Source organism: Pseudozyma flocculosa (genome assembly GCF_000417875.1).
Source record: "Pseudozyma flocculosa PF-1 unplaced genomic scaffold scaffold00010, whole genome shotgun sequence".
NCBI classification, from domain to species: Eukaryota; Fungi; Basidiomycota; class Ustilaginomycetes; order Ustilaginales; family Ustilaginaceae; genus Pseudozyma; species Pseudozyma flocculosa.
The window spans coordinates 542127-551355 of NW_006920878.1; the positions used below are offsets into that span (position 1 = coordinate 542127).

The following is a 9229-nucleotide window of genomic DNA, read 5'->3' on the forward strand; positions in this document are numbered from 1 at the left end:
CTGCCTCCCCGGTTGCTCGGAACGTGTGTGGTCCAGGCGCGAGACCGAGGTCAAGGCTGAGCTGTCTCTCCATCCCCTTCAGCACGCCATCGTCAGAAGCACCAGAGCACCGGGGTCTGCCAGCGTCTATGGTTCTTTCCTCGTCTGCTGGAACTCGATGACCATACCGTCCCACGACATGGCCACCGGCGGGATCCAGTGGGGTGCTGCCCGCCACGCCGCCTCGCGGTCTGCTGCGCCATCGCCGTCGCCGTCGCCGCTGCCGTGCGTGTCGCGTGACAGCTTATCGGCCTCCCCCTTGAGCGCGATGGTCAGCCGGCGCTCGCAGTCCGCCTCGTCCCAGACACCATCCCACCACCTCGGTCCGCCCGCCTCTCCTTTGCCTGCTCGCTCAGACGGCGCCGGAGCCTGTTGCACCTGCCAGTCCATGAGGCCTCTCCTCCATGCGTCGAGGAGCTCCTGCGTGGCGAAATGCTCGATGCGGTGCGTGAAATCGGTCAGGATGCCCAGCTTCGGCAGGCGTGCGTTGGATCTCGGCGGAGACGATGCCGTGCCACCGTCGGCGGTCGAGGACGGGGGCGGCGGTAGCGAGGCGAGGAAACTGAGCGCCTGCGAGAACGAAAAGTGGCTCGAGTGGCGATCCATCTTGAGGGCGTCCATCACGATGACCTCGGACCCGGCCATGATCTGCGTCGTCGTCTCCGGGATCGAGTGCTGCGCAGTCGAGCGGGAGCACGGAGGGAGCGTCAGAAAGACTGCTGGAGATGGTCCGTGTACGGAGCGGGCCGAGTGCACCGGGCACTCACAGTATCGCTGACATAGCTGAATCCGTCTATCCTGAAACCGAGCGTCCAGAAGGGGTCTTTGCGATTGACGAAGCCGTGCAGGACGGGCAGGGGCTGGATCTCGACCTTGCTGCGTCCCGTCCCGACCCAGAACGGTCGATCCGGGTCGATGATGTGCCACCGCAGCGTCCCGACGTCGCCTCCGCCTGCGTTTCAAAGGGAACAACGGAGCGGGTCAGGTTGCCAGAAGCAGCGCGGCGATTCCTCGGTGGCGCCCGGCGGTCGACGTCGACTCACCCGTGCTCTTTGACCGGTCGACGAGGTAAGGGAACATGCCCTGCACGGTCTGCATGCACTGCTCTGTGAGGTAGATGTCGACGAAAGGCTGTACCACTGAGCCCATGGTCCATGCTCGGAGGTCGTCGAGGCCGAGGATGGCGTCGGCGTGGGCGTGGGTGAGGAGGACGGCCTTTAGCCTGCGGATGCCGTTGCGGGGAAAGTGGACGAGGGCACTAGAGTAGAACGTCTTGCCGCAGTCGATGAGGATGGTGCTGCCGTCGTCGTCGTCGTGCGAGTGGCGGCCGACGAGGGCGACGCTGGTGCAGCCGCGGTGGTTGCGGCTGCCCGGTCTGACGGCGTCGGCGCAGGTGGCGCAGCCGCCAAAGTCGGGCGAGGTGACGCAGTGGATCGCCGGCACCTGTCCCGAGGTGCCCGTGCCCAGGAAGACGACCTTGCGCAGCCACGACGACTCGAGCAGGGGCAGCTTGGGATCTCGGTGCTTGACGGGATCGCCCCAAGGTCGGCCGCCGTTGGGCAGGGACGTGGTGCCGTGGCCGTTCATCTTCCGGAGCTCGTCGGGCGCAGAGACTGGGAACATGTAGGCGGGGATGCGGAGCGGGTAAGGGCGCTTCGACTTTAATCGTGGGTGGGCGATGGAGCTGGTGGTTGACAAGAAGAATCCCCGATAGAGGCACGTACCGGTAGGATGGAAGAATCTGATGGCGCGACGTAACTACGTCTGCAAGGAAGCTGATCCCGGGGGACCCTGTCGCGTGCGGGTGGGCTGCGTGGGGGGGTCGAGGCAGCGTTGTCGCCCTGTGCATTGGGCTCAAAGCCATCATATCGCTTCCCCCTTCCATCCGATCCACGACCAGCCAAGCACTACTCACTGACCGTCTTTCTGGCCACATCACACGCGGGCACGCTGCGGCATCCTCGACGATGACGGATTAGTCGACAACATCCGTGCATGGAGCCCCAGCTTCCCCGGGACTTCGCAACCCGCCAGCAGCCCGTTGCAAATACATACATCATGAATGCAATCGCCACGTCGGGCCGCTTGTCGCCCACCTCGGAGCGGCGCGCCACCGACCTAGACAAATGGCTTTGCTGCCCGGACGACTCCCTCCTCGCCGGCGACCTCCGCCAGGGCCTGTTGCGACTCGAGCGCTGGCTAGCTGGCGACGATCACAGCTTTCCCCAGCGAAAGTTCGAATCACTCATCAGCGACTGCCACGCCGTCCTTGCCACCAAGATCACCAAACCAGGCGTGCCGGACTGGATTCTCGATCTCTTTGAAAGGGACCTCGAACCCCACAAGCCTCGGAGGACGCAATCGCCTGAAAAGCTCTTCCACCTCGCCGAGGCCTTCAAGGCCACCCACCCGGGCTCTCGCTCTCACGAATGCATCCAGTACATCCTAGTCAAGGGCAAGCTCCGTTCCGAATCCTACTCGCTCGACTTCGTACGCTCGGCCGATCGCGGGGTGGCGGACGACTTTGTCTCGCGCCCCTACTTGGGCCTCGGTCCACAGCACCTCGAACACCACCTCGCCACCTGGGAGCGCGATTTCCGACCCAAGCTCCACTACGCAAAGGTCACGGCAGTCTTGCAGTCATCGGGTTTTGGCAAGACTCGGCTGGTCTACGAGACGGCCAAGACGACGCTGGGCCTGTTGCTCTGCGTCAGGAATCAAGATACGGGCGCACCATCGGGCGTCTCGGCACCACCCGCGGATCAAGAGGTGCGCACGTTTTTGACGGCGGGCGAGGACCCCGGCAAGACACAGAAGATCAAAAACGAGGTCGAGCCGTTCGAGGCCACGCGCAACATAGCATGCTTCCTTGCCGCCGTCGCCTTCGAGGTTTCAAGAGTCGTCCGCTCCAAGACCTCTGCGGCGTTCCCGCCGTCCGATGGCATGGCCAAAGAGGAGTGGCAGTCGCGATTCGTCGCGCCAGCCTTTCGAGAGATGCACGACGGCATCGAGAAGGCAAGATATGACGCAGAATATTCCGGCAGCGCTCGTCACACTTTCATTTCGCGCCTGGTGCGACAGGCCAAGGCCATGGTCAAGTACGGCAGTTTCCTCTCTGACGTCGAGCTCGAGGACCCGGCCCTGCGCGAGGACCTGGACGATGGCGACGCATGGAAAAAAGGGGATTACTGGGACAAAGAGCGACAAAAGAGCACGCTGAAAAGCAACGCCGAGTTCTTTGCCTCAAGTCTAGCCAGGTACTTCAAAAAGAGGGCCGACCCTACCGGATCCCTCGAGGCTGCCCTTCCTACGCTGAAAGAGGCACAGCTCGCCCAGCCGCTCTTTTTCCTCGCCATCGACGAGTGTCAGGCGCTCGGTGTCGTTCGTCTGGCCATTGTGCGTCGCTTCTGGTCTCATCTCGACCCCAAACGCCAGTGGATCCTCCTGATCGACACGCACTCGACAGTCGCCAACATAGCTGGTCGCGATGCCACCGACGCTTCGGAACGGTTCTTGACGCAAAACGTCCGACTAGTCAGCCCTTTTGTCAACACACCGATCGACAGCAAATGGACATCTTCGGGACCCGACGCCCGCGGAACCATCTCGAGGCTGCGCGGTGCCTCACGCTTCGAGCTGGAGCGACTCGCCCTGCTTTACGGCCGGCCTTTGTGGGAGGACCAAGTGCTCGCCCAGGCCCAAGGACCGAAGTTCGGCGGCGCTTCTCTGTGGGCGGTCGCATGCAAGATCCTTTGCTCCGGCGTCGAATGGCCCTTGTTGCCGGAGGATGAGCAACAAGCAGCTCAGCAAGTCATCGCCGTGTTGTCGCAGAGGCTGCCTCTGACAATCATCGGCATCCAGGGCAACACGGACCCTCGCACTCTTTCCGACGACATGGTTGCCCGCCACCTGAGGATGGTGGCCCGCGTGGGCGTCAATGGTGACATGGCGATCACGTTCACGCCGTCGGAGCCCGTCTGCAGCGCCGCCGCCGCCTTGCTCATGCGCATGAACCCGGCGCCTCGGTGGGCTGACTGCATCTCGGAACTTCAGCGTCGCCTGTCATCGAGGCATGTGCACTTTGGCGAGGATGGCGAAGAAGTCGCGCGAATGCTCCTTAGCATCGCTGCCGACTTGACCGCCTCGTTTGAAATCTGCCCTAGACTGAAGGCCACCCACAAACACAAAGGACAAGTGCAGGGGACCATCGACCGCGAGAGGTTGGCCGCTTCCCAGGAGCTTTTCGCCCTCGAGAACAGCACGGATCGCGGAGCCATCCTTGATCCGATGCCGGTTCACTCGTGGCTGAACACGCTCTGCGGACCTCTGTCGCAGTCAGATCGGAGCACTCCCTCGCCTCGGGAGGAGGGACAAAGTCGGCAGCCCAATGCCACGTCCAGCGCATGGATGAAGTCGGCCTACATCAACTTCACTCACTATGCGCGCCTTGGCAAGCAGACCGCCCGCGGCTCGCCGATTCCGCAAGAGCTGCTCGTCGACGGCTGGCTCCGACAGTGCGCCTGGCTCGGGGTCAGCAACCAGAGCGACTGGGACATCCTGATCCCAGTCTACACGCCGCCTGGTGCCGACACGGCGGCGGCCCAGTCGGACGGCGTGGCGGCGGCCCAGTCGGACGGCGTTGCGCACGACTGGTCAAAAGACCTGTTCGAGCCCTCAGCGATGACGTACATCTTCGTCCAGATCAAGAACCGTGCGTCGTTTTCGATGGCGTCGATGGCACCTGAACCAGGCACAGCCGCGTTCGACAACGACCTCGCTCTGGAGCCTGCAGACGATGCCAGTGCAGGCCGTCAGCAACTGCGGGAAGCCGGTCCAACTCAGTCGAAGCCGCCTGCGTCACAGGCAGCCTCGGGGAAGCCAAGGGGATGGCACAGCTACCAAGCGCCCGGAATCCTGACCCAGGAAGGGGACGTGGAGCACAAGGAGCACCTGTGGATCTTCTTCAACTTTCGCGGCATCAAGAGGCACGAGCCCGTCTTGTGGGACAGCCAGGCGGGCGGTCGCCACGCCTGCCTCCTCACCGGCCTGACGCACGACACCTTCCGGCTGCTGGGCTACTTCGAGGACCCGGTGGCTGCGAGGCTCGAGCGCCTCCTCGGCATCGTCGCAGCGGAGGACGGCACAGAGCGCCGCCTTCGGCGCGTCGACCCGGCGACCTATGCGGCGACTCAATGCTGTGTCCAGCCGGCAATCGTCCGTTCGTCCGTCGAAGAAGCGCTTGTCGGCATCTCGTCCTTGGCACTCGAGTCCGACCCCTTGGCGGACCATGCCTAGAAGCTCGTCGATGCCCTCACCAAGAGCTGGGGGTCCTTCGGTGTGCTGCGGGCCGATCCGAATCGGGTCTCGGCTCTGAAGGCGAAACGCATCCTTGCTTGCTTGCGAGAGTACAGCGCCGGTGGCGGTCTAGTGTATACATGTGCCGTGACGAGATTAGAGGGGCGGACGAGTAACGAGACGGGGGGGACGGGGCAATCCGAACAACAGTCATGGGCCTGACTCGAGGAGGGCGAAAGCAGAAGGGGGGCGGGAGGGGGTTGAAAGGTAAGCGGCGCGAGTGCGGCCTCAGAAGTAGACGGCGGCGGGCTTGTGGATGGCCGTCTTGCCGCTGGGGCCGTTGCTCTTGAGGCTGATGCGCGGGTCGTCCTTGGACGCCTTGACGTCCTTGCCCTCGACCTTTTTCGACGACGTCAGAATCTCTTGGACGATGCCCGTGACCCAGCCGGGCATGGCCTTCCACGTCACCTCCTGGCCCTTTTTCGGCAGGCGAGAGGCCGACGCCGGCTTGCGGTCGTTGGGCGGGTCGGTGCTGTCGTGCTTGGAGCCGTGGGTCGTCTTGGCCTTCTTGTTGCTCCCCTTCTCGTCGTCGCCTTCGTCTTGCTCGTCACCCTCCTTTTCGCCCGTGTCGCCGGAGCCGCCGTCGCCGCCCGAGGCGGAACGCTTTCGCTGCGAGCGGCGCGGCGACGCGGCAGCACCGTTATTGTTGCCGCCGTTGCCGCTCGACTCTTTGGCGCTGGACTGGCCGCCTTTCTTGCCGCCCTGCTTCTGGGCCTGCTTGCCACCTTGGTCATCGCCCTGCTCGTCGTCCTGGTCGTCTCCCGCCTCGTCGGCGCCATCGTCTTCGGGCTGGTACTCGTCGTTGTCGCCCTCTTGCATCTCCTCGACATCCTCGTGAGGCTGCTCGTCGTCGTCGTCGTCGTCGTCGTCGCCGTCGGCGCCGTCGCTCTGCTGCTTCTTCTGCTGCTTGCCACCGTTGGCGGCCTTGCCCTTGTGCGCCTGTGCGCCGGCTCCCTTGCCTCCCTGGCTCTGCGCGCCGTCCTTTGGGGCACCTTTGCCCTGCTCCTCGTCGTCTTCCTGGCCGTCCTGGTCCTTCTGCCCCTCGCTGACCTTCCTGCGCTCATCCTTGGCCTTGTCGGTGTTGCCGACAAACTGCTTGCCCTGCTTGCTCTCCCTCTGCTTCTTGTCGTCGGTCTCCTGCTTTTCCTGCTCGCTCATCTGCTCCCACGCCTTCTTGGGCAGGTAGCGCTTCTCGGTGCCGTCGTCCTGCTTGGCCTTGCCCTCGCCGTCCTTTGTCTGCCACTCTTCGTCGCCCCACTTTTCCAGGTTCTTCTGCGACGAGTCCTGCTCCGACTTGTCGGTCGTGTACCCGCCGCCGCGCTTCTTGTACTCGGACGCCATCATCTGCCGCGGTCGTCGACGGCGCCCAATGTCAGTGGGACGCGGGTGGATGGGAAAGGAGCCAAGGCGTCAGGATCCGTTCCGGGGTAAGGCGCGCAGCGGCTTTCGCTTGACCTCGAGGAGGTGGGACAGGCCGAGGATACACACCTGGGCCTTGCGCGCGCTCCACTGACCGGGCTGACCGCCCTTGTCAGATTCCTGGATCTCCTCCTTGATCTCATCCCTGAGCTGCTCGGTTGCAGGGACGAAGAGGGTCCGGAAGGTCAGCAAAAGGGCCATGATGCCTGCACGCTGCGGCGAGCGACGGAGCAACGGAGCGAGCGACTAACCTTGGGATCGGTGTACTTGTCAGACGACGGCATGGTGAGTCGCGGCTAGCGGACGAGGATGGTGCGGGTAAGAGATGGGTCTGTAGCGGGAAGCGATGGATATGAGCTCGTCTCGAGAGCGGTCAGATGTGCGAAGGTGGGAATGGGGCGATCACCTTCGATTGCAAGGGGAGGCGGGGTGATGTTTATATGTCGCTCGGGGAGGGCTGGGAGGCATGTATGTACACACGTATCGCGTGGGCTGACGAGCGGTTCTGTGAGGACAGGCGTGGCAGGTCGCGCACGATGGTGTCACAAGACGGAAGCGGCATCGGACAGTGCCAGGCTAGGCCGACCATGGTCATGTCGCGGTCGAGGTCGCGCTCGCGGTTGCGGGTCGAGGGTCAGGGCTTGAGGGGCAGGGTCAGCGAGGCCAGCAGGCAGGCCAGGCAGCCAGCACTTTACACGACGGGTTCCGGTGTGTGAGCCTGCGCTCGACGCGGTGGATGCTGGGGGTGGATGTTGACGATATCGAGAGCCGGCCAAGGAGTAGTCACATCTTAGGTAAAAAAAAACGAGGCCATGCCAGCGTCGACGTCAAGAGCTTCGTACCGCCGGGCAGAGGAGTATGGTGACGCTGAGGTCGATGATGATGATGGCGAGAACAACGACGACAGAGGCGCGCCCTTGGTAAACCTCCACTTTGAGTCGAGAGCCGACGAAGAAGGCGCGCCCCCTTTGGCCTCGGATCGACGACACCGACCATGATGCCATGGCTCACCTGTCTCCTCCATCCCGGCCTGGCATGGCATGCAATGTCGCATTGCAGCCCAGATTCGTGTGAGCCAGCGCTGATTATTCACCATGCCTCCGCATTCGGGACCGCAGCCGATAGATGCTGCATCGCCTCGCCTTCGGTCACAGATCGAGGCCCTCACGGGACTGGGTGACAGCTACAGAGAGAGGCTTGCGGCCGATACGCATCCCTCCCGCTTGCAACGTTTGGTAAAGCACCAGCCGGCAACTCGGCGACCATGGTCGGGGGCAGCGCGTCTGTCACTGCAGCCAGGCCGAATAAGGGTCGGGCAAGGAAAGGCGACGCAGGTCGTGAGCAAAGAGCAGGGTAAAGCAACACTGTTTCTCCCTCGCGCCCGGCCTGGCACGGCACGAGGAAAAGGGCAAGGCCAAGGGCGCAGCCCCTCGTCAACAAAGTCGGGAACCAATCTCGAAATGTACACAGAGTGCCCGGTCCGGACACGGCAGTAGTCGGCCTCGTTGTCGGCCAGGCGGCGAGCGGGCGAGCCAGCCTCGTGGCTGGTCGGCAGGCAGCGTCGATCTGCACAGGTCCGCGCCGGCAAGAGCACCAAGACAGGCTTTTTGGAGCCGCTCAGAGCATAAAGCTGAGCGGGTTCTCGAGGGCGTCCTTGAACGCCTTCATCCACCGGGCGGCCGTGGCGCCGTCGACGGTGCGGTGGTCGGCCGAGATGGTGGCCTGCATGACCATGGCCTTGCGGAAGCCGGCCTCGCTCTCCTCGTCGGGCACCAACCGCGCCTCGGTGCCGCCAATGGCCAGGATGCAGCTCTGCGGCGGGTTGATGATGGCGGTAAAGTGCGTGATGCCAAACATGCCCATGTTGGAAATGGTGAACGACCCGCCCTGGTACTCCTCGGGCGCCAGCTTGCCGGCGCGCGCCTTGGACGCCAGCGTCTTGGTCGCCGCCGAAATCGTGGCCAGGCCCGAGCCGCCAACGTCCTTGACAATCGGCGTAATCAGGCCCGTGGGCGTCGAGACGGCGATGCTGATGTCGGCCTTGTGGTGCTGGCGGATAAAGTCGCCGTACCACGCCGAGTTGACCTCGGGCACCTCCTTGAGCGCGACGGCCGCCGCCTTGGTGATAAAGTCGCCCACGCTCAGCTTGGCCGCCTTGGCCTTCTCGACGTCCTTGCCCGCCTTGTCAGAGGCAGCCTTGTTGAACACCTCGCGCAGCTTGAGCACCTTGTCCATCTCGACGTCGATGCTGACGTAGTAGTGCGGCACCGTCGACTTGGACTCGGTCAGGCGCGATGCAATCACGCGGCGCATGTTCGAGACGGGGACGTCGGTGTAGTCGGCGGAGCTGCCAGCAGCGGCAGCAGGGGCCTTGGGCGCAGCGGGGGCGGCCGCAGCAGCGGGCTTGGGCGCCGAG

At 63.9% G+C, this 9229-nt stretch overlaps 4 protein-coding genes across 4 annotated transcripts in view; 1 reads left to right on the forward strand and 3 right to left on the reverse strand.

Moving 5' to 3' along the window:
- Positions 1-126: 126 nt before the first annotated feature.
- PFL1_03407 (uncharacterized protein) lies at positions 127-1662 on the reverse strand (the record flags this gene model as incomplete). Its single annotated transcript, XM_007880924.1, has 3 exons — positions 127-714; positions 807-991; positions 1083-1662. 3 exons carry the CDS (start codon positions 1660-1662, stop codon positions 127-129), a joined length of 1353 nt encoding a protein of 450 aa, XP_007879115.1.
- A 372-nt stretch (positions 1663-2034) lies between these two features.
- PFL1_03408 (uncharacterized protein) lies at positions 2035-5334 on the forward strand (the record flags this gene model as incomplete). Its single annotated transcript, XM_007880925.1, has 1 exon — positions 2035-5334. The coding sequence occupies one exon, from the start codon at positions 2035-2037 to the stop codon at positions 5332-5334; it is 3300 nt and encodes a 1099-aa protein (XP_007879116.1).
- Positions 5335-5622: 288 nt separating this feature from the next.
- Positions 5623-6738, reverse strand: PFL1_03409 (uncharacterized protein; the record flags this gene model as incomplete). The annotated part of the gene is made up of 1 exon (XM_007880926.1): positions 5623-6738. The coding sequence occupies one exon, from the start codon at positions 6736-6738 to the stop codon at positions 5623-5625; it is 1116 nt and encodes a 371-aa protein (XP_007879117.1).
- A 1692-nt stretch (positions 6739-8430) lies between these two features.
- The window catches only part of PFL1_03410 (uncharacterized protein), a gene marked incomplete at both ends in the record, with an annotated part of 2114 nt that continues 1315 nt past the window's right edge, over positions 8431-9229 (reverse strand). The window contains one exon of the mRNA XM_007880927.1: positions 8431-9216. Within this exon, the coding sequence (XP_007879118.1) occupies positions 8431-9216 (786 nt within the window). The remainder of the gene's footprint in view (positions 9217-9229) is intronic.